This window comes from Lolium perenne, chromosome 6 (assembly GCF_019359855.2).
Source record: "Lolium perenne isolate Kyuss_39 chromosome 6, Kyuss_2.0, whole genome shotgun sequence".
Lineage (NCBI taxonomy): Eukaryota > Viridiplantae > Streptophyta > Magnoliopsida > Poales > Poaceae > Lolium > Lolium perenne.
Window position 1 is genome coordinate 272,047,132 of NC_067249.2, and position 24,422 is coordinate 272,071,553.

General features: G+C 51.7%; 2 protein-coding genes across 9 annotated transcripts; one reads left to right on the forward strand and one right to left on the reverse strand.

Annotated features, from left to right (window-relative positions):
- Positions 1-1,664: 1,664 nt before the first annotated feature.
- On the reverse strand, positions 1,665-22,716 carry LOC127326690 (uncharacterized). 3 transcript variants are annotated; one of them, XM_051353479.1, is made up of 6 exons: positions 22,043-22,716; positions 21,550-21,806; positions 21,223-21,427; positions 21,038-21,123; positions 2,345-2,436; positions 1,665-2,198 (listed from the first exon to the last, which is right to left on the reverse strand). In XM_051353479.1, the coding sequence occupies exons 1-6, from the start codon at positions 22,112-22,114 to the stop codon at positions 1,981-1,983; spliced, it is 930 nt and encodes a 309-aa protein (XP_051209439.1). In that variant the 5' UTR covers positions 22,115-22,716; the 3' UTR covers positions 1,665-1,980. The 3 variants fall into 3 exon arrangements, with proteins under 3 accessions (XP_051209439.1, XP_051209441.1, XP_071677438.1); XM_051353481.2 differs by lacking the exons at positions 21,038-21,123; positions 21,223-21,427; positions 21,550-21,806; positions 22,043-22,716 and adding exons at positions 2,647-2,765; positions 3,248-3,452; positions 3,575-3,831; positions 4,119-4,584; XM_071821337.1 differs by lacking the exons at positions 21,038-21,123; positions 21,223-21,427; positions 21,550-21,806; positions 22,043-22,716 and adding exons at positions 2,647-2,732; positions 3,248-3,452; positions 3,575-3,831; positions 4,119-4,575.
- Positions 12,725-16,892, forward strand: LOC127326692 (DEAD-box ATP-dependent RNA helicase 35A-like). Of its 6 annotated transcripts, XM_051353487.2 has the most exons (4): positions 12,725-13,944; positions 14,632-14,900; positions 16,172-16,240; positions 16,644-16,892. In XM_051353487.2, exon 1 carries the CDS (start codon positions 12,876-12,878, stop codon positions 13,830-13,832), a length of 957 nt encoding a protein of 318 aa, XP_051209447.1. In that variant the 5' UTR covers positions 12,725-12,875; the 3' UTR covers positions 13,833-13,944; positions 14,632-14,900; positions 16,172-16,240; positions 16,644-16,892. The 6 variants fall into 6 exon arrangements, with proteins under 6 accessions (XP_051209447.1, XP_051209444.1, XP_051209448.1 ...); XM_051353484.2 differs by having other exon boundaries at positions 14,632-16,240; XM_051353488.2 differs by having other exon boundaries at positions 16,172-16,892.
- Positions 22,717-24,422: the final 1,706 nt, after the last annotated feature.

Genomic DNA, 24,422 nt, shown 5'->3' on the forward strand with positions numbered 1-24,422 from the left:
CGATGGAATTCAAGTATATTGATGAAAACAGTCGGTGAATACATACACCCTTTGATCAGATTGTTTATGCGTATCGTGCTTGACTTTTTGGATACATGGTAACATATTCATGCTTGAACCTTTATTTGGACAAATCACATTAGGAAATTAGGTGCCTGACGTGTGATAACTTTCACGTTAGTTTCTCATTGTGTCTTCATAATCTTATAAAAAAAGCAAGAAACTAGAAAACAAGCAAAAACAGGGGGAGGCGGTGGCAAGGACCAACTACATGTTGACAGCTTATATAATCTAGAACCATCATTTTAGTTACACATAACTTTAATACATGCAATTTAAAAACACTGAAGCATGTTCTATTGCTAATTAAGGATAACATTGATAAAGAAGTCCCCATCGACGTTAACGATAGGTTTGTACTTATATTTTATTCCCTAAAACCTTCTATCAAAGAAATAAATAAAATGACCAATGCACATATAACCACAAAAAGGCATGAAATAATTTTTGGATGATCTTATACTTTTTAATCCTTAATATATGGTGAAGTTCACTAAAATAAAGCATCCCCATCTAGAGAAAAATATACAAAATTATGTTTCACCTTATCCCGAAAATGTTGTATTTGCAATCAAGGAGATGTATGTCAAATAGGTATCTCAGTGTGATGTCATTTCTAAAACCATTAATTTCTCCTAGTATTATACTAGCATAATAGAACTAAATATGCATTAGTCAAGGAAAATGACATGCATTTAATGAAAAGAGGATTTATGGTGAAATAAAAATGTTCGGTATAAATGAGCAAGAAATGATTGATTTTAACCCAACGTAGAAAATGTGTGTAGTAGCCACGGTACTAGCAAACTAGATTAAGGGGCACGGGCAAACCGGCTAGTTTAGGGAGCTCGACGTTGAAGGTGGACGCCGCATTGCACATGCTGGCATCATCTCGGTTTTCGAGCTAAACAAACCACTCCTCATCCTCCTCGTATCCACTACACATGTCACCAATAGGCCTCATTTGGAACACAGTATTCTACGCATAACGTCCCTTAATTACGCTCGTGTAAAAATACATATTAGCAATGCTTCAGTGAGTGTAGACACATTGTGTTAACTTCAATTAAATTTTGTGGTAAAAAATATTGGTGCCACCACTAATTTTACCTCCATTTCAAGCCCGAGTACACATCTAAGAGTCAGTGGAATGACATACCTTGCACCTTAGTAAAACTTTTGCCATTTACTCCAATCCAAAGGTCACATTACAAGACCCGAAATCCTCAACTCCACATTATCCTAGGCCCAACTGCTTTGTTTTTGTCCGTGGTGGTTTGCATGTCACCTGGCTCGAGCATAGTCGACGATGCATTGGACCGATACAACGCGATGCCCATACGTGCATGCAACATTTCACTGTTTGGCGTGGCAGCATGTTCTTTTTTCCATTCCGAGTGGCGGGAGGTTTGCTCCGCCATTTCCTCTAGCAGAAGGTACTAAGTGTTACTTCGCCAGCTTTTCGCCGGGCTAGTTTTGACATTTTTTGTTCGCTGGTGGTTGTTTCTAGCAGTTTCTTTTTTTTCAGAGGGTATATTTGTAAAAGTAGGCCGGTAAAATCAGTGGAGCACATCGGGGCGGCCAACGAGAAAAACTAGGCTATATTCACTGATATTGCATTTACAACCTGCATTTTACTTCAAAAATGCCTTGTTGCGGCTACATCATTGCCCGTCAAGGAACAGCAACGAGAGGATGATGTATCTGCACAGTTAATCCCACTTAAACAAGTTGTATGGTGTATCTCTCGAAAGTTCAGACACAACGAGGATAACAAGAATTCAGTGCATGTGTATTCTGTTCTAGCAAATCCTACATGAAGCTCCTGCAGCACACATCTCCTCACTATCGTCCAGCGAAATGCCGTCAAAACATATTTCTTCGTGTCGAACTAATCGATGGAGATTGGTGCCGGTGTCATCAGTGGTAAGATGTGAAGAATGCAAAGTCAGGGTGGTGTGCCCCGACCTGCTTCAGCCAGGAAGACGCCGCCCAGTGGAGTTCAGACAGCCGCCTGGGGTCCGAGGATCCTGGCCGCCTCCACAGGTCGCCTTCCATCCTGTATGTCGCCAGCCCGAACGGCGAGAGCGCGGTGGTCTCGCCACCGTCGCGTTCTGGTCCGCTGCGGTGTATGTTATCTGCAGCGGCTTATCAGCATTAGCAAAGGCTGCATTTTACTTGCTACTACTCACTTAAGAACAATTCTGGGTTTGCAGAGGGTTTACATGGATGACCAGGTCATACAAATTAGAAAATGTATGTGACAGGGGGAGAATATATATACCTTGGAAAACTGATGAAATGGAATGGTACGTAAGGAAGCATGCAGAGATGCCCTTCATGTTCCCATGGGCAGGGATGTGATAAATAGGGTACCTGATCATGGAAGGATGGTGTTATGTTAAGTGAGTGCACATATGTATATACCTCAACTAGCTCTTATTTGGACAATGGTACATTGGTACCTCAACTAGCTTTACTGCATTCTCTAGCTTTACAGATGATAACAAAATGTACTCTATGATCATATAACGGACTAGTGAAACGATTATCGTTTAACGATATGATGTGCTCCAAGTTGATTACCATGCTACAGACATCCAGCTGGAAGGGGAGAGCTCGGCACTCCTAAGCGACATCAAGCATGGGTACTCCTGCGCCAGCTCCGACACCTGCTCAGCCACTTCTGCTCCAGTACTCCTCCCCTGGAAAAAATTTGAGAGCGTTAAACACAACAACGGTGAAGATTTTCCCATACTAAGCGGGACAAGATTGTACTTTTAGTGTATTTCCACCGTCCATACTACCCTGTACAGGCCCGTATGATCGAAGTTGTGTTGTATCTTTTTTTCTATGTATCTTCGGTTTCAAAACAAGGTATGCACGACGTGAGACGGTACTTAGGCGGATCAGATCGATAACTTGTCATGTGACCTTTTTTATTTTTCTTCTTAGACGACGTACACATACCGTATCAATGCATACGGATATACATGGTCTGGATATGGGTTTTGGTGGACCAAACACACAAAAAAAGCCAATTATGACTCTTCAACTTAGTTTAGGGGGGAGCACCGGAGCAACCCTCCTGCTCAGCAAGACCAACACCACTTCAAAATCACTACAATGGGCACTCTGAACATGAAGTATGTAAACAGCTACCGATGATCACCACATGTCCACATACCTTATCGGCCAGCGGCACTCTGTCGTAGGGCGAGTCCCACTCTCTGTACTGGAAAGTCAGGTACCCGCTCCGCTTCGACGAGGCTGCGCCGTAGTATGCCGAATCATCGTCGTCTTCGGACGCCGCGTCCCAGGAGGACCTGGCGAACCTCTCGCCGCCGCCGGCGCTGTCGTCGCTCCAGGAGTCCGTCTCGCTCCCCGTGCTCCTGCATGCACACGATGTGTTTCCAGAAGAAATCGGTCATCAGTTTCAAAAGGAGGCTGGCTGAACCGTAACTGGGGAGGATCGAGGTGGCTGTTTGAGTTTCCGATTGATCATATACTGTACCTGGGAATGGCGATGCTGGCGGTGGGCCTCGTGGCAGTGTATAACTGGACTGCGGAGAGGTAGGGTACGAAATGCTGCGTGACGACGGTGCTTTCGCCGGCGTGGCCGAGGTGCCGGACGGGGACGGCGAGGCCGTTGGCGCTGCTCTCGGCGTAGTGCTCCCACAGGTCCGCCAGCGCGAAGTACTCCACCGCTGCGTCGCTCTTCTTCTCCCTGTCCAGCTGCCACACGCTACTCGGCCCTCCTTCGAAACAGCCCTGAATAAAAACATAAGCTGGAGTTGTTCAGAACAGAGCTGAAAGCAGAGAAGCTGTCCATGGCTAAAAGTAGAGCGCAGATGGTAGATCAGATGAGTTGACTGACTCGTCCGAAAGAGAAGAAATCAGCGGGGAGGTCGGTCTGAATCAGATGCTTGCCGATTACATTTTGGCATCGAGATCGAGACGAGCAAGTGCTACTAGAACAGAGATGTGAGGATGGATGTATCGCATATCATTGTGGCCGAGCGCCATGGCAGGTGGGGCGTGGCGGCGCGGAGGAAGACCTCGAGATTGCTGCTCTCCATCCTTTGGCATCCAAAACGCTCGCATGTACAGGCTGAGACTGATCTCTGTGGTATTGTCTTGCGCGATCGGAACGAAATCGAGACCGGAGCGAGCAAGAAATGCCTTCGTCCCTATATATAATATATGTTGTGGAATCGGCAGAAGAAGTAGCAGCAGCAGCTGGCACAGGGAGGCCATGCTAGGAGAGGGTGGATAGCAAGAAGCTAGGGTGATGGATGGTGGTGTGAATGTGATCGGATAGAGGAAGACGAAGCATATCCACAGCATTGAGTCCAACAATCCCCATTTATCCATGCAGATAAATGGAGTGTGCATCCAGCGCTGGTAGCTAGGTAGTATAGCAGATCAGAGAAGGGCGCAGGTTAATATGCCGTGAGGCTAGGGAGGAAGATGAAGAAGATGTCTGTACTAACTTGTGGGCATTGGAGGTAGTGCCAAGGCCAACAAACTAATGGCTGTGGGACAAGCTAGATTCGGTGGTAGTGGCGGGCGCAACTAGTTACGGAATATCCCCTCTCGTCCAACAATCCCCATTTATCCATGCAGATAAATGGAGTGTGCATCCAGAGCTGGTAGCTAGGTAGTATAGCAGATCAGAGAAGGGCGCAGGTTAATATGCCGTGAGGCTAGGGAGGAAGATGAAGAAGATGTCTGTACTAACTTGTGGGCATTGGAGGTAGTGCCAAGGCCAACAAACTAATGGCTGTGGGACAAGCTAGATTCGGTGGTAGTGGAGGAGATCCAACGCTATGCTGTCGTTGCTGTCCACACACACACTCCGAAACAGTGTAACTCACTACACCACGTCATAGAATTAGGGGCACTTCTACTAGTGGCACTTGTCAAAGTGCGGCTAATAGTAGTCAATTAGTGGTACTTTTTGAAAGTGCCCCTAATTGTATATCTATTGGGGCACTTCTCAAATGCCCCAATATGTGTATACCTACTAGGACATTTTTTCTAGTGCTCCAATAGATGTATACCTTTTGGGGCACTTTTAAGTGCCACAATTTATCATTACTCACCTGAACAACTATCACCTTTAGCTCAAGATCAATTAGCCCATGTAAACAGTGCCACATTGGCTCACACCTGTCGGCTGCCGCGACACCGCTGCCAGCCCACCGCGCATGCCGTCGTCGTCCTCCTCGAACGCGCACTCGTAGAGAGCGGTTGGGCAGAATACGGGCGAGAGACGCGGAAGGGGAGGAGTGGACTTTCCTGCCCCATCTCTTAGGGCATCTCCAACGGGGCGACGCAAACGGACGATGAGCGACCGTTTGCGTCCGCCCGGGCCAAAAATGCGTCTGGACACGCTCCAACGGGGCGACGCATAGTGATCGGGCCGTCCGCAGCGACGCAAACCCGGCGCATATTTGCGCCTGGGATGCGTCGCGACGGACGCCCCAAATGATCGCTCGCTTTTCCACCGGGCCCGCCTGGCAACGAGCCTGTATCGTGGGCATCGCTTCCGCGGCCATCGCTTCCGCGGTCAGCGCTTCCGCATCTGCGCCGCAACCTTCGCCATTAATGTCGTGGCTGCCTCTTCTGCGCGCGCACTGGCGGGCGGCGGCTGGGCTTCTGCGCTGCCTTCAATGGCATCGTTTTCCACGCGCGGCCGGCCTTAAAAGTCGATCGGTATCGTTCCTGCCATCGCCCACACCTCCACTCCCACCACCGCCGCCGCAACACCATGGGGAAGAAGAAGAACGACTTCGAGGCGTCCGGCAACGGCACCAAGAAGGCGGAGCGGCCGCACAGGGTGCCGCTGCCCGTCAGCGTGGCGCGGCCGATGCACGCGAACTGGACGCCGTGCGACGGCTGGGGGACGTGCACATGCCTGGCGGCTGGCGGCTAAGCTACCTCCGGGTGCCCGTACCGCGCAGTGCCTGCGCGCGAGCCATATAGGAGCGCCGAGATCCGGCGCAGGCGGTGGTACCTGCCGCCGGACCTCCGCGCCGATCCCGCCTACGCCATCGACTTATGGCGAATTGTAATTTCAGCTAGCTGAAAAATAGCAAAACTGAAAAAAAGTTCAAAAAAGAAAAGCGAGTGCACAGGATTCGTTCAGTTTGATCTTGGGCTATGCCTCAATTTCTAACTGAAATATACACTCAACACACTTACTTGCATTCAGAATCGCAGTGTTACAACTTATACACACGAGCACACAGATCGTGCCGTTGTGGTGCCGAAGTGGGGTTGCCCACCTTCCTACTCTATCGCTACCAGAACTTATCCATCTAGAGCTCGGTCAGCTAGATACAACAATACATACGAATGAGTCAGCCTACTGTATAATACATGTACTGATACTTCAACAGCCCCCCTCAGACTGAACATCGGGTGGCCAGATGTTCAGGCTGAACCGAAAATCATGAAACACCGAGGAGGGGAGCCCTTTGGTGAACACATCAGCAAACTGCAAGGAGGTGGGAACATGAAGAACTTTGGCTTCACCAAGGGCAACCCGATCCCGAACAAAATGGAGGTCAATCTCGACGTGTTTTGTCCGTTGGTGTTGGACCAGGTTGGATGACAGGTACATAGCGCTGACATTGTCGCAGTAGATGATTGTGGCTTGCGAGGCAGGACGATGAAGTTCTTGCAGCAGCTGGCGCAACCAGCAGGATTCAGCGACACAGTTCGCCACGGCTTGGTATTCCGCTTCGGCACTGGAGCGTGACACCGTCGGCTGCCGCTTGGAGGACCATGAAACCAGATTAGTGCCAAGGAAAACACAGAACCCGGAGGTGGACTTGCGAGTATCCGGACACCCCACCCAATCGGCGTCACTGTAGGCACGAAGATCATGAGCAGAGGAGCGAAACAGTTGCAGGCCAAGATGGGATGTACCCTTCAGGTAACGAAGGATTCGTTTCACGAGCTGGAAATGAGTGGTGGTTGGAGCATGCATGAACAGACATACTTGGTGTACGGCATAGGCTATGTCGGGACGAGTAAGTGTAAGGTATTGCAATGCTCCAGCTAGGCTGCGATACAGAGAAGCATCAGGAAAGACACGACCCTCATAGGCTGAAATTTTGGAGCGGGTGTCAACGGGCGTGGAGATGGGGTTACAGTTTGTCATTTGAGCTCGCTCGAGTATCTCAAGAGTATATTGCTGCTGCGAGAGGAAAAGCCCTGCATTGTTTCGGTGAACAGTAATGCCAAGGAAATGATGGAGATCGCCAAGGTCCGTCATAGAAAATTCAGAGGAGAGGGAAGTAACAATGGACCGGAGAAGAGCAGTGGTATTGGCTGTGAGGATGATATCATCCACATACAAAAGAAGATAGGCAGTGTGTGATCCCCGGCGAAGAATGAAAAGCGAGGTGTCACATTTGGAGGCAGAAAAACCAAGAGTGGACAGAAATGTAGTGAATCGAAGAAACCAAGTTCTTGGTGCTTGTTTCAGCCCATATAGAGATTTGTTAAGCCGACAAACATGATGAGGAAAACGAGAATCAACAAAGCCGGAAGGTTGTTGGGAATAAACGGTTTCTTGGAGATTACCATGCAAGAAGGCATTTTTGACATCAAGTTGATTGATGGGCCAAGCTTGGGAGGTTGCAATGGCAAGCACCACACGGATTGTAGCCGGTTTAACAACCGGGCTAAAGGTTTCTCCATAATCAACTCCAGCCTGTTGAGTGAAACCGCGCACCACCCATCTTGCTTTGTACCTTGATAGTGATCCATCAGCGTTCATTTTGTTCCGAAATATCCATTTCCCCGTGACCACATTTGCACCTGCAGGACACGGAACCAAAGACCAAGTTTCATTCTGCAACAAAGCGTTAAATTCGTCAAGCATTGCAGTATGCCAATTGGGATCTCTAAGTGCCTGGCGATACGAGGTGGGAAGGGGAGAGATAGGTGCGGTGGTAGTGGTAACAGAGAGGTCAAAGAGTTGCCGTGGCATCAAATAGCCATTTTTGGCTCGAGTGCGCATGTTGTGTACATTTTGGGGTGGTTCTACCGCAACCGCGCGGGGAGGCAGACGTGGCGCGTTCGGAGTCGACGGTGGTGGGCTCAGGTGGGCGCTGGACGCGGGGGACGAGGAAGAGTCGCTCGTGCGCAATGATTGGGGTGTGATTGCGTGGTCTGCTGCAGGCGGGGCAGATCCAGAGGGAGGGGATCTCGAGGGAGATTCGGCAGCTGGTGGGTGGAGGACACGGATCCCGCTGCGGATACGCACGGGATTTTCTGTGGCTGGGGAAGGCGCGTGCGAGGGTGTGGGGAGGTGTAGGGGACGGTAAGGAAAAACACCCTCGTCAAAAATAACGTGTCGGGAGACGATGACTCGGCGCGATGTGAGATCAAAACAACGGTACCCTTTATGCTCCCGTGGGTAGCCGATGAAAACGCATCGGGTGGATCGTGGGTGAAGTTTGTTTTGGGTGGTAGCATACATGTTGGGGAAGCACAAGCAACCAAAGGTGCGGAGGTGATTATACGTTGGATGTTGCTGAAAAAGGCGAAAATGGGGCGTGTCGTGGTTAATGGCTCGGGAGGGTCGTATGTTAAGTAGATGATTGGCGGTGTGTAGGGCTTCGACCCAAAATTGGGGAGGGAGGTTGGACTGAGCTAGGTGGGTACGAATGATGTCATTGGTGGTTCGGAGCATCCGTTCGGCTTTACCATTTTGAGGGGATGTGTGAGGGCAAGAAAAACGAAAAGAAATCCCATTTGTGGAGAAGAAGGAGCGAAGGTCAGTGTTAAGAAATTCACCACCGTTATCACATTGGACACATTGAATGATTTTGTAGAATTGGGTTTTGATGTAGACGAAGAATCGTTGAAGGGTAGAGGCAGTGTCGGATTTGTTGCAGAGAGGGAATACCCAAGAATAATGAGAGTAGTCATCTAATAGGACAAGATAATATTTATTTCCAGAGAAACTACAAATCGGTGACGTCCATAAGTCACAATGAACAAGTTGAAAGGGAGAGGTAGTAAAGCTAGTGGAAGAGGAAAAAGGAAGTCTAGGTTGCCGTCCAAGTTGGCAAGCTTCACAAATGCTAGGGGTGCTACTACTTTTATTACATGGAGAAGGAAAAGCATGAGAAATTCTTGAGAGACTATCATCACTAGGGTGCCCAAGCCTTCGATGCCACAAGTCACGGGTAGTGGAGACCGTCAGAGCCGTGTTGGTGCGCCGGAGATCGCCGAAGAACGGGTATAGATCACCGCTACTACTGGACCGTAGAAGTAGATTCCGAGTTGCTAGGTCCTTCACAGAAAAGCCATAAGGGTCAAACTCAATGGAACATGAATTGTCGCGAGAAAATTTGCGAACAGAGATAAGAGATTTAATGACGGCAGGAGAAACAAGGACATGATCAAGTAAGAAGGAGAGTGGGGGAAGAGTTGTGGAGCCAACAGAGTAGATAGGCATAGTCGTCCCATTGCCAACAACAATACTGTCAGAATTAACGTTTGCTAAAGAATAAGACGAGGTAAGATTACCGGTGCTGTTGGTGACATGCGTCGTAGCGCCGGTGTCCATCACCCAGTCGCCGTCGGGATGGAATGTGGTGGAGTTGCTCGGTGCAGCGTTGAACATGGCGGAGTAGTCGTAGGAGGCCGCCGGAGGAGGCGCGAACACGGGCTGCGGCTGAGGCGGAGCCGGATTCTGGTACATGTGGTACACTTGGGTGTGGGCGCCCGGGCGGGGTCCGAGGACGCCGGTGGCGTTTGGTGGCGCCCAGGTGTGCTGACGCTGCTGTTGTGCAGGAGGGGGCCCGCCATAGCCGTACGGAGAGTTGGGGTAGCCGAACCCAGGGTTGTATGCGCCGCGGCCGCCGTAGTCGCCGCGCCCACGACCGCGACCGCGCCCTCGTCCGTATGGAGGAGGGTTGCCATACTGCTGATGGCCGTACTGTGGATGGCCGCCGCCACGGCCGTTGTGCTGTTGCCCGCCGCCTCGTGCCTGGTACCCGCCGCCGCGATCTCCGCGCGTGCAGTTACGAGCCATGTGGCCCGGCTCACCACACGCGTAGCAAGTGCCGTTGAAGCGGTACGAAGAGGCGCCGTTCCCGCCGGGGCCGCCGTTGTTGCCGTTGACGTGCATGACCTGGGGTGGCTCAGCCTCATCGGACTTTAGCTTCTGTTCCGCGAGTTGCAGACGGGATTGTGCCTGCATGAACGTGGGGAAGGTTGGACTGAGCTAGGAGGGTACGAATGATGTCATTGGTGGTTCGGAGCATCCGTTCGGCTTTACCATTTTGAGGGGATGTGTGAGGGCAAGAAAAACGAAAAAAAATCCCATTTGTGGAGAAGAAGGAGCGAAGGTCAGTGTTAAGAAATTCACCACCGTTATCACATTGGACACATTGAATGATTTTGTTGAATTGGGTTTTGATGTAGACGAAGAATCGTTGAAGGGTAGAGGCAGTGTCGGATTTGTTGCAGAGAGGGAATACCCAAGAATAATGAGAGTAGTCATCTAATAGGACAAGATAATATTTATTTCCAGAGAAACTACAAATCGGTGACGTCCATAAGTCACAATGAACAAGTTGAAAGGGAGAGGTAGTAAAGCTAGTGGAAGAGGAAAAAGGAAGTCTAGGTTGCCGTCCAAGTTGGCAAGCTTCACAAATGCTAGGGGTGCTACTACTTTTATTACATGGAGAAGGAAAAGCATGAGAAATTCTTGAGAGACTATCATCACTAGGGTGCCCAAGCCTTCGATGCCACAAGTCACGGGTAGTGGAGACCGTCAGAGCCGTGTTGGTGCGCCGGAGATCGCCGAAGAACGGGTATAGATCACCGCTACTACTGGACCGTAGAAGTAGATTCCGAGTTGCTAGGTCCTTCACAGAAAAGCCATAAGGGTCAAACTCAATGGAACATGAATTGTCGCGAGAAAATTTGCGAACAGAGATAAGAGATTTAATGACGGCAGGAGAAACAAGGACATGATCAAGTAAGAAGGAGCGTGGGGGAAGAGTTGTGGAGCCAACAGAGTAGATAGGCATAGTCGTCCCATTGCCAACAACAATACTGTCAGAATTAACGTTTGCTAAAGAATACGACGAGGTAAGATTACCGGTGCTGTTGGTGACATGCGTCGTAGCGCCGGTGTCCATCACCCAGTCGCCGCCGGGATGGAAGGTGGTGGAGTTGCTCGGTGCAGCGTTGAACATGGCGGAGTAGTCGTAGGAGGCCGCCGGAGGAGGCGCGAACACGGGCTGCGGCTGAGGCGGAGCCGGATTCTGGTACATGTGGTACACTTGGGTGTGGGCGCCCGGGCGGGGTCCGAGGACGCCGGCGGCGTTTGGTGGCGCCCAGGTGTGCTGACGCTGCTGTTGTGCAGGAGGGGGCCCGCCATAGCCGTACGGAGAGTTGGGGTAGCCGAACCCAGGGTTGTATGCGCCGCGGCCGCCGTAGTCGCCGCGCCCACGACCGCGACCGCGCCCTCGTCCGTATGGAGGAGGGTTGCCATACTGCTGATGGCCGTACTGTGGATGGCCGCCGCCACGGCCGTTGTGCTGTTGCCCGCCGCCTCGTGCCTGGTACCCGCCGCCGCGATCTCCGCACGTGCAGTTACGAGCCATGTGGCCCGGCTCACCACACGCGTAGCAAGTGCTGTTGAAGCGGTACGAAGAGGCGCCGTTCCCGCCGGGGCCGCCGTTGTTGCCGTTGACGTGCATGACCTGGGGCGGCTCAGCCTCATCGGACTTTAGCTTCTGTTCCGCGAGTTGCAGACGGGATTGTGCCTGCATGAACGTGGGGAAGGTGGTACCTCCCGCCAGCAGCTCACCCTGGGTCCTGAACCGCTTGGCGAGCCCGTCGATGAGGCGCATGGTGAGCTTTTTGTCGGTGACGGGAGCGCCGACGTCGCCGAGCTGGTCAGCGACGCTCTTGAGCTTGCGGCAGTAGGCGATCACACCCATGTCGCCTTGCTTGATGTTGTGGAACTCCTTGTCGAGGTGGATCTCACGGCCGGCGGCGTTCTCGGTGAAGAAGTGCTGGAGAGCTTGCCACGCGGTGTAGGCTGTGCTGTCGGCCTGGAGAATGACATCTTGAAGTTCATCAGAGATGGTGGTGTAGATCCAGAGCACGATGTCGACGTCGATGGCGCGCCACTCCGCATCGGCGAGGTGCGGATCCGTCTCTTCCTCGACATGGTCGCGGGCGTTGAACTTGGTGAGGACGAAGAGGAAGAAGTTGCGCCACTTGTTGTAGTTGCCGACCTCGGCGTCGAGCTTGAACTTGATGTAGCGCGTGATGTCGATGCCGTCGGTGGTAGGAGGGGAGGGAAGCAGCTGAACAGAAGTATTGGCTAGGTGCCGGGAAGGTGAGGCCTCTTCATCGGAGCCTCCCATCGGAGCTGAGAGAGGAGAGGAAAGGTGGCTCTGATACCAAACTGAAATATACACTCAACACACTTACTTGCATTCAGAATCGCAGTGTTACAACTTATACACACGAGCACACAGATCGTGCCGTTGTGGTGCCGAAGTGGGGTTGCCCACCTTCCTACTCTATCTCGGTCAGCTAGATACAACAATACATACGAATGAGTCAGCCTACTGTATAATACATGTACTGATACTTCAACATTTCTTCTGGGCCAAAGCTTCACGGGCTGATTTCCATGTCTGTAACTAAACTCGTCTTCTTCCCAAGCTTGGACTGTATCTCATCGATTTATCCTTCTTTCTTCGTCCCATTCCCTTCCCTTCCCCGATGAGATCCCCACCATCCTCCAAACCCTAACCCCAGCCATGGCCCCCGCCGCTGCCGCCGCCGCCCCGGCGGTCAAATCCGATGACGAGGACGACTACGAGGAGTACATCCCCGTCTCCAAGCGCAGGGCCATGGAGGCCGACCGCCTCCGCCACCAGCGCCTCTCCAAGCCCACCGCCCCCTCCTCCGCAGGCTCCCCAGCCTCCCTCCCGCCGCCTCCGCCCCAACCGACGACCAACCCCGCGGCCGCCCCCGATGCCGTCGCGCCCTCCGCCAAGCCCAGCCTCCTCGTCACGTCCACGCAGCTCAAGCGCGCCGCCCCAGAGGTCACCGCCACGGAGCAGCTCATCCTGCAGGAGAAGGAGATGATCGAGAACCTCGCCGACCGCAAGTCGCTCATGTCCGTGCGGGAGCTCGCCAAGGGGATCACCTACACCGAGCCGCTCCGCACCGGCTGGAAGCCGCCGCTGCGCCTCCGCCGCATGCCACGCGCCAAGGCCGACGAGCTCCGCCGCAAGTGGCACATCCTGGTCGAGGGCGACGAGATCCCGCCGCCCGCCCGCGAGTTCCGGGACCTCAGGTTCCCCGAGCCCGTCCTCCGCATGCTCCGCGAGAAGGGCATCGTGCAGCCCACGCCCATCCAGGTGCAGGGCCTTCCCGTGGTGCTCTCCGGGCATGACATGATCGGCATCGCCTTCACTGGGTCCGGGAAGACGCTGGTGTTCGTGCTGCCGCTCATCATGGTGGCGCTGCAGGAGGAGATGTTGATGCCGATTGTGCCTGGGGAGGGCCCGTTCGGGATGATCATCTGTGTCCTTCTCTCAGGGCAGAGGCGGCGGTGGCGCGCTGCTCTTGCAAGGCAGCGCCGTCCATTTCCTCTGCCACAAATCCTCCTCCCACCCGCGACCTCCCTCCGCGCCTCCGGCCAACGGCCTCCCACCACATCTCGGCGATCGAGGACGAGCCGATCTCTCTCCGACGAACTACAACGATGAACATCGGATCCGTACTCCTCCTAGCCGTGACTCGGCGCCGCTCTGAGACGTGACCTGACCTGCTCCTCGATCCCGTGACGGACCCTCTGGATCCGAGAAGCTTGTTGATCTGGTGAGTTTTACCCATCCTCCTTCTGTTTCGATTTCACGTTTCTCTCTTCGGAACATATTGTCTCACCCAATTAGATCCTTAAATGTATGCTTGCGAACCTAGGTAGTAAATTACTTTGTTTGGTCCCTAGAAAATTTGATGAAAATTTTGTTGCATGCTATCTATTCGTGATAATGCCTGTGTTATGCATTATGTTCTGTTAGTGTGCTTATCTTCCTTTAATCATTGATTCGAAAATTGCAGGAAATGTATAGTTTCCTACTACTTGTTACTATAATTTAGAATTGATGACTGACCCTAGAGTACATTACTCCATATTGCAGCCTTATCTACTTGTCTGGTTGATATCTCATCATTCCAGATCAGGTCCAAAAACCATGAAATCCTTCTAGATTTACGGTGCAGATTTAACATGCAGTATGTTCTACTTCTTTGTTGATGCTCAAGAATTCCATATAAGAAAACTATGTTTAGGCTGATGTATTGTTCGGTTGTTCAAATTAAGTGGATGCAAACATGTAGTACTAGCTAAATAATTAACTACATGTTCTACTGTAAATTATATGGACATAAATGTAAATTTTCTAATTTAGTGTTTGTTCCTAGTACTTAATAACTCATTTTTGGTGTCTCTGAAATCTGAATGCTTGAATATGTAATCTTTGCTCTTTCTTTTATTGAGGACAGGGCTTCGTCCGAAGCGTTGAGCGGTGCCGCTGGTTTGAGATTGGAGTTGTTTGGGTGTGACCTGGAGAAGCAGGGCGAGTCAGGCATCCTGGCGGCTGGAGTTTGTTGAGAGGTGGTATCCCGCACCTTCGCATAGTCAGTGGTGTCGACGACAACAGTGGTGGGACAGCACTACCGCAACCCCAGTGTATCAAGTGGCCGCTGCCATGTGTCGGTGGTGGGCTCGCCACAACCATGGCGGCTCTTGTTCGGCTACAAGCAACCCTACTGTACGTGCTCTTGGTTCTCCCTGTGTTCTGTGCTAGACATTCTTGATCGTGATGACATGTTTGTATGCCCCTGTGACACGTGAGATAGTAGATAGTTACATTACATCATGTTGATCTTTATGACCATAATATCTGATTCATGTACATGGTTGTGCCTTAATGTTGTCGCTGTGGTGATGCACTTAGTAATGCAAACGACTTTTAAGAGCTGTAGTAAATTAACTGCATTTCGTGTACTTAGATGGAGTTACATTTGTAGCTTTGCTTATGTAGGAAGACCGTGATCATATAGTGTTATTTTCGTATTGACTGACGAGTTAGTCCTTTATTGCTACGTTCAGTTTGGAGGTGCACTGAGAAGTGCAACAGGAGATAAATTTACAGCATTTTGTGTTCTCAGATGGAGTTACATTTCTAGTTTTGCTTATGTAGGAAGAACAGTGATGGCTGTATGGTAATTTAATTACATACATCTAGTTATAAAAAGCTGATCAGTCATGATGCATGTGTGTACTCTTCAAGATCATAGTAGCAGGAATTTAATTGATTTAGTCAGATGGTCGTTGAACGAACTTTCTAAGTTTAACTAGCTTGCACAAAGATAATGGGATGCGGAGACAACTACTTCCACTCTTCAAAACTGCATTCCATATGGTTGTGTCCATACCATATTTCCTACTATTGTTTTTTACTCTTTCTTTCTTTGTTAAGTAGTAGTAGCACTTCTTGCAAAAAGAGCTTTAGCTTGACCAGAGGCACGCTGCCGGCGGGTTACGCCCCTGTCCCCAGCCCAGCCCTCTCTCTGTTGTCTCCTTCGCCGGCGATAACCGCCGGTGAACAAAATAAACCAACGCCGTCAACATGCCATAGTAGCGAGATGGTAAGTACGTACTGTGCATAGGAAAGAAACTGGGGTGACTGGAGTTTTGTATCCATCTGTCCTTCCATGATCAATAGCCCGTCCAGTATACATACATACTGCTAGTGTATATAGAGATTATAGATTCACGAATTCAATTGTAACATCATTATGCAATTATATGTTATGGGAAATAGTTATTCCTATCTATGCCCGTTGGCTGGCACCAACGAGACATTAGTGTCGCCTATCGTATCCTGTATGTACATGTCGTACTCGTACCTTGTGATACTTAGTGCAATCAGCTACCCTGTATTTCCTTTTCTTTCTTCATGTTTATTTTAAAATCGAAAGCCCATCTGAAATATAATTCTTTGTCTTGACCCTTTAACCCCGGTTACACTGCTGGTAGACTGCGGATCAGCTTACCTAACAACGTTATTTGCCTCAGCTTTCAGCAAGGCGAGAATGCTTTTGACTGGTATGAGATTTAGGCCTTATCTATTTTTTTTTTCTTTTACTTTCATCAAGGTCTTATTTTGCTTGCCTAATGTGCTTTCCTGTCTTTCATGTAGACTTAAAATTATTTCAGTTTCACTGCCTTTTTAGATAAAACTACCAAATTGGCAAACAGAAAAGTCATGAGTCATGCTATTGTAAAAAATATGGACAGCAGGTTTCGGGTTAAGCTGCATACCTGCAATGTGTAGTTTTGGAACATTAGATCTTTATAAGTGGGCTTCTTTTTCAATCTATTAACTACAACAAAACAAGGCTGTAGAGGTTTTATATAGCATGATTGTTCCTGTTCCTCGTCCTCTGCTGTTTGAAATCATGCATTCCTGTCTTTAGGATTGCTAAATTATCTTACTATTTCTCTCAAGGTACAACTCTACCCAAGCTGAAGACTGGGATCAACTGATGATGATGCATATAGAGTGTGCTGATTGAATTGGAAACATAGCGATGATATAGTTACATTGAGCTCTAACCGGTATTATGAAAATTCCAGAATTGGTGTTTACAGTGGAACAATGTGCTACCTGTTTACCTTGTGAGATATTGTTACAATGAGCTGTAACTGATATTGTATGAAAAATCCAGAATTTATGTTTACGGTGCACTGGATACTATATCGATACTGTGTGCTTCTGCCTGTATGATGTTTAACTGTTTATATTGTGTGCTTCTTGTATCTTGCCAATGTGACGGTGTTTGATTGGTGGGCTTTTTGGGAATTGCTCAAGGTGCAATTAATTGTATGTAATTTGGGGCATTTTTTATAGGGTTACGAATTGGATTTTGAGGCATTTTTTGAAGTGCCACAAATTGGGTTTTGGGGCACATCTCAAAGTACCCCTAATTGGTTTTGGGGCACTTGCCAAAGTGCCTCTAATTGGGTTTTGGGGCACTTGTCAAAGTGCCTCTAATTGGATTTTGGGGCACTTTGAGAAGTGCCCCTAATTGGATTTTGGGGCACTTGCAAAGTGCCTCTAATTGAATTTTGGGGCAGTTTGAGAAGTGCCCCTAGGTAGTGCCCCAAATACCTTTAGAGACGCAAGTAAAGGTGGCACTTGAAAAAGTGCCCCAATAGCTAATTTGGGGCACTTTGTTTCACATTAGGGGCATTTTGAAGTGCCCCTGTTACTTTACCGTGATGTAGTGACTACTCCATGGCCACGCACAGACGCACTGGCATGGCATCTATCTGGAGGAGGAAATCTTGTGCACACCATGTGGACGAAGACGTGCTATCTGAGTTTGTTAGGGCATCCTCCAACCTCCAACGGGCCGACGCAAAACGGATAGCCAAATTGACCGCCTGCTTCCATTTGCGTCGGCCCACGGAAAACAAAATGGTTGTTCAAGGCCACGGTGACTGTTTGCATCGGAGACATATATAGCGGGCCGACGCATTTTTTTTTCTGACAGCGTCAACGTTGGTAATGGAGGTTCGCGCGCAAAGGCGGTGCTTCCCGCCAATACATTGGCGCGTTTCACCGCCCGCTTCGCGCGCGGGGGAAACGGCTTGCGCACGGTCAGCATTTCCCGCCCCGCCGTGGCTATATATGGTGCAGGCCGGAGGTCGAGGAGGGTACACCCTGACCCAACCGTAGAAATCATCCATGGCCGAGCATGACCACACCTGGGCTTGCATTGTTCTCATGGCCCGTAGCGTCTTCCCCGATGATCCTGACCTCGCCTCTATCCACGCGACAGAGGCGTTCGACGCGGAGCAGATGGCCGCATATGCGGCCGAGCAGCTGGAGGCGGAGACGGCGGCGGTGGAGGCGGTCGAGGCGGAGTTGGCGATGGAAGCGGCGAAGGTGGAGGTGGCAATGGAAGCGGCGGCGGTGGAGGCGGAGAAAGCCAGGGCCAAGGAGGTGGCGGTGTAGGGGTGACCATGGCCGACCTCCAGGCGCAGCTCGATCGCGGAGGCCAAGGCGGAGCTCGCTGCGGCGACCGCGTATGCCAGGGCGCGCCTGGTGACGGAGCTCGAGGGGCCGCCGGCGCGGGAGGTGGTGACCGTGGCGGATGCCATCATCGACGACATGGACGACGAGGACGAGCACGACGTCGATTTTCTCCCCACGGCGACGAAGAGGATGCATTCGTGCACGCCGAGCAGGGGGCGCTGCTCGCGTCGTTCGAGAGCCTCCCTGAGGATGCTGATCACCGTCGGGTTCTTGCGGCGGAGGCCCAAGCTCGCGGCGATGCGATGGCCATGAGGCAGGCTTTTGTGCACTCAAACCTGGTGGCGGTGGCATGGGCGAGGCCGGACCACGCGCGGATCGACCGGGACAACCGCGAGCTGCAGGATGCCATCACGGCGAGGGACGAAGCGGTGGCGGCAGCGGCGAGGGACAGGGCCCGCTACCGCGAGGACCTGGCGCGCATCGCGGCGGACGAGGCGGCTGCGCAGCGAGTCCACTGGGACTCCTCTCTGGCGGAGGCCGTCGAACGCCGCTGGCGGGAAGACGTTGCCTCCTTCCGGGAGCAAAACTGCCTCCGAGTGAGCGGCGCGCGGCTGACCAAGCCCGCATGCGCTCCGACGACGGCGCCGGCCCCTCAGGTCTCGTCGGCGGCCAGTAGTAGGCCGCGCGACTGCGAGTAACCTGGCCGTAGTAGGCCGCGCAACGACGAGTAGGTACGACCGTCGTAGTTGTAGGTTAACTCTAACCAACTCTGGAAAGATGGTTCTTTTGGCCAATCCATAGCAATGACAAATATTTTGCTTACATGTGTCACTGACGGGCGAGCCCTGATTTGACCAACGCGGATGCGCGGCGTGACCGCGCAACGTCCACGGAGACGCAAACGTGCCGCATATTTGGGACGCGTTTGCGTCTCCAAGGACAGGCCGGTCAGTATGCATCGGGCCGCTAGACCTGGTTCCAGACGCACTTTTTGACCATGCGATCGCAAACAATCGTTTCGCGTCCGTTTACGTCGCCCCGCTGGAGATGCTCTTATCCTAAAAAATGAACCGACACACACATCAGAAAACCGAGATCATGGAAAAGGGGAAACACTTTGGATAAGTGACTGCAACCGCCAAGGTCAATCGATGAGGAAGTCAAAATTAAGGCCCCAAACGGGTACATAGGGTCCCGGTGGAAGAAATAGAGGCACTATATTGTCGTCGAATCGATATATACCATGGTCGCAAACGTGGTGGGGGCACACGAGCACTACTGCTAGAACTACCAGCTATACACCAAGCACCTGATTGGTTGCTCGCAGGGTTTACTCACATCTATAGCACCACATGGCTCTCTGGATGCTGTCCAGTTAAATGCAACCTTTAACCCATGTTGTGTAAGTTGTTTGGTTGCAAATAATTTCTACTCCGCATCAGTTGAGAAAAAAAAGTCTTTGGTTGCCTACTAATCACATTTCAGAAAATGCAACGGCTATTGATGCGGCAGTCGATGAAGCCGCAATCCTAGGCGCACTTGGGGCGAACGGATCGGGCAGCCAAAGGATCCCTTCGGTGTTGACACAGTAGTGAACGCTCCCGAACGCTATCTCCAACCCATCGCGTAAACCCGAGAAAGTTGAACGCGATGAATCGGTGTGCGGAGTAAACTCGAAGGACCCGAAACGAATCGATTTCCCCAAGCTTAGTGACGAAGGAGCCAATGATGATATCGTTGATGCCGACCCTGAAGTAGCCCGTAAGATCGGAACAGCTGATGAAGTGCCTTGTACCAGCAGATTCCCCACAAACGGCGACAATTGTCGGGGGTGCTCCCCGGCAATGCCCACCATGAGGGGCTTAGGGTTGACGGAATCCTGCAGGCTGGCACGAGACATCGGTAACCAAACAAACGGGGAGAGAGATTTACCCAGGTTCGGGGCCCTCGATGAGGTAAAACTCTTACTTCCTGCTTGTCGGATCTTGATTATCGAGAAAGTATCGAGCTACAATGGGGTAGCCGATAGGCTGTGGTGGTGGTCTTGCCGAAAGGCAAGGGTTCTAAGCTCTAGATTCGATCTTGAGGTGGTTCTACGCGTGTAAGTTGTGTTCCGGCAGACCCTCTCCTAGCCTTTATATAGCAGGCAAGGTCCAGAGAGTTCTGTCCGGACTCGACTAAGTTACAAAGAGGTCTATTCTAATCTTTCCTTGTATAGCGTCTTCTTGCCTTGTTCATCAAGAAGCCTTCTTCGAGCAAGTCCTCTCCTTCGGAACCGACGTGTAGGCCCACCTCGGATATTGGGCATCTTCTTGGGCCCCTAGTTGTGCTGGAGGAGGTAGTCTAATGTTGGTACCCGAAGGGTAATGGCCACATCACAAAGACTTTCTCTGTCCTCCATTGTTCTTGAGCTCAAATCGAGTGAATCTCCCTCCCTAGCCAACCAAATCCCTCCAAAAAATATAAAAACAAATCCTGGATGAAGCCAATGATGAGATTTACAAATGTGCAAAATTTTAATGCGAAATTCATAGTATTTTAGGCTACACAATAACAACAAATATGTGGATCTGAATATAGTGAATAGTGCACATTTCAAAATTAGAAAGCTTGACAGATTTTGTTATTTTTATGTAACCTAGAATATAAAGAATTTCACATTAAGATTTTATATGTTTGTAGCATACATCATTAACTATATTTAGATTTTTTTTCAGATTTTTCAAAACTTTAAAAAATAAATTTCGATTTATTTGAAAATAAAGAGCTATATGTAGCTCGGCCTCCATTTGCAGTTTTTGGAACTCTATGATCGTATAACAGACTAGTGAAACGGTGTGATGTACTCCAAAGTTGATTACCATGCTACAGACATCCAGCTGGAAGGGGAGAGCTCGGCGCTCCTAAGCGACATCAAGCATGGGTAATCCTGCGCCAGCTCCGACACCTGCTCAGCAAGACCAACACCATTTCAAAATCACTACAATGGGCACTCTGAACATGAAGTATGTAAACAGCTACCGATGATCACCACATGTCCACATACCTTATCGGCCAGCGGCACTCTGTCGTAGGGCGAGTCCCACTCTCTGTACTGGAAAGTCAGGTACCCGCCCCGCTTCGACGAGGCTGCGCCGTAGTATGCCGAATCATCGTCGTCTTCGGACGCCGCGTCCCAGGAGGACCTGGCGAACCTCTCGCCGCCGCCGGCGCTGTCGTCGCTCCAGGAGTCCGTCTCGCTCCCCGTGCTCCTGCATGCACACGATGTGTTTCCAGAAGAAATCGGTCATCAGTTTCAAAAGGAGGCTGGCTGAACCGTAACTGGGGAGGATCGAGGTGGCTGTTTGAGTTTCCGATTGATCTTATACTGTACCTGGGAATGGCGATGCTGGCGGTGGGCCTCGTGGCGGTGTATAACTGGACTGCGGAGAGGTAGGGTACGAAATGCTGCGTGACGACGGTGCTTTCGCCGGCGTGGCCGAGGTGCCGGACGGGGACGGCGAGGCCGTTGGCGCTGCTCTCGGCGTAGTGCTCCCACAGGTCCGCCAGCGCGAAGTACTCCACCGCTGCGTCGCTCTTCTTCTCCCTGTCCAGCTGCCACACGCTACTCGGCCCTCCTTCGAAACAGCCCTGAATAAAAACATAAGCTGGAGTTGTTCAGAACAGAGCTGAAAGCAGAGAAGCTGTCCATGGCTAAAAGTAGAGCGCAGATGGTAGATCAGATGAGTTGACTGACTCGTCCGAAAGAGAAGAAATCAGCGGGGAGGTCGGTCTGAATCAGATGCTTGCCGATTACATTTTGGCATCGAGATCGAGACGAGCAAGTGCTACTAGAACAGAGATGTGAGGATGGATGTATCGCATACCATTGTGGCCGAGCGCCATGGCAGGTGGGGCGTGGCGGCGCGGAGGAAGACCTCGAGATTGCTGCTCTCCATCCTTTGGCATCCAAAACGCTCGCATGTACAGGCTGAGACTGATCTCTGTGGTATTGTCTTGCGCGATCGGAACGAAATCGAGACCGGAGCGAGCAAGAAATGCCTTCGTCCCTATATATAATATATGTTGTGGAATCGGCAGAAGAAGTAGCAGCAGCAGCTGGCACAGGGAGGCCATGCTAGGAGAGGGTGGATAGCAAGAAGCTAGGGTGATGGATGGTGGTGTGAATGTGATCGGATAGAGGAAGACGAAGCATATCCACAGCATTGAGTCCAACAATCCCCATTTATCCATGCAGATAAATGGAGTGTGCATCCAGAGCTGGTGGCTAGGTAGTATAGCAGATCAGAGAAGGGCGCAGGTTAATATGCCGTGAGGCTAGGGAGGAAGATGAAGAAGATGTCTGTACTAACTTGTGGGCATTGGAGGTAGTGCCAAGGCCAACAAACTAATGGCTGTGGGACAAGCTAGATTCGGTGGTAGTGGAGTAGATCCAACGCTATGCTGTCGTTGCTGTCCACACACACTCCGAAACAGTGTAACTACTCCATGGCCACGCACAGACGCACTGGCATGGCATCTATCTGGAGGAGGAAATCTTGTGCACACCATGTGGACGAAGACGTGCTATCTGAGTTTGTTAGGGCATCCTCCAACCTCCAACGGGCCGACGCAAAACGGATAGCCAAATTGACCGCCTGCTTCCGTTTGCGTCGGCCCACGGATAACAAAATGGTTGTTCAGGGCCACGGTGACTGTTTGCATCGGAGACATATATAGCGGGCCGACGCATTTTTTTTTCTGACAGCGTCAACGTTGGTAATGGAGGTTCGCGCTCAAAGGCGGTGCTTCCCGCCAATACATTGGCGCGTTTCACCGCCCGCTTCGCGCGCGGGGGAAACGGCTTGCGCACGGTCAGCGTTTCCCGCCCCGCCGTGGCTATATATGGTGCAGGCCGGAGGTCGAGGAGGGCACACCCTGACCCAACCGTAGAAATCATCCATGGCCGAGCATGACCACACCTGGGCTTGCATTGTTCTCATGGCCCGTAGCGTCTTCCCCGATGATCCTGACCTCGCCTCTATCCACGCGACAGAGGCGTTCGACGCAGAGCAGATGGCCGCGTATGCGGCCGAGCAGCTGGAGGCGGAGACGGCGGCGGTGGAGGCGGTCGAGGCGGAGTTGGCGATGGAAGCGGCGAAGGTGGAGGTGGCAATGGAAGCGGCGGCGGTGGAGGCGGAGAAAGCCAGGGCCAAGGAGGTGGCGGTGTAGGGGTGACCATGGCCGACCTCCAGGCGCAGCTCGATCGCGGAGGCCAAGCGGAGCTCGCGGCGGCGACCGCGTATGCCAGGGCGCGCCTGGTGACAGAGCTCGAGGGGCCGCCGGCGCGGCAGGTGGTGACCGTGGCGGATGCCATCATCGATGACATGGACGACGAGGACGAGCACGACGTCGATTTTCTCCCCACGGCGACGTCGTTCGAGGATGCTGATCACCGTCGGGTTCTTGCGGCGGAGGCCCAAGCTCGCGGCGATGCGATGGCCATGAGGCAGGCTTTTGTGCACTCGAACCTGGTGGCGGTGGCATGGGCGAGGCCGGACCACGCGCGGATCGACCGGGACAACCGCGAGCTGCAGGATGCCATCACGGCGAGGGACGAAGCGGTGGCGGCAGCGGCGAGGGACAGGGCCCGCTACCGCGAGGACCTGGCGCGCATCGCGGCGGACGAGGCGATTGCGCAGCGAGTCCACTGGGACTCCTCTCTGGCGGAGGCCGTCGAACGCCGCTGGCGGGAAGACGTTGCCTCCTTCCGGGAGCAAAACTGCCTCCGTAGTGAGCGGCGCGCGGCTGACCAAGCCCGCATGCGCTCCGACGACGGCGCCGGCCCCTCAGGTCACGTCGGCGGCCAGTAGTAGGCCGCGCGACTGCGAGTAACCTGGCCGTAGTAGGCCACGCAACGACGAGTAGGTACGACCGTCGTAGTTGTAGGTTAACTCTAACCAACTCTGGAAAGATGGTTCTTTTGGCCAATCCATAGCAATGACAAATATTTTGCTTACATGTGTCACTAACGGGCGAGCCCTGATTTGAACAACGCGGATGCGCGGCGTGACCGCGCAACGTCCACGGAGACGCAAACGTGCCGCATATTTGGGACGCGTTTGCGTCTCCAAGGACAGGCCGGTCAGTATGCATCGGGCCGCTAGACCTGGTTCCAGACGCACTTTTTGACCATGCGATCGCAAACAATCGTTTCGCGTCCGTTTACGTCGCCCCGCTGGAGATGCTCTTATCCTAAAAAATGAA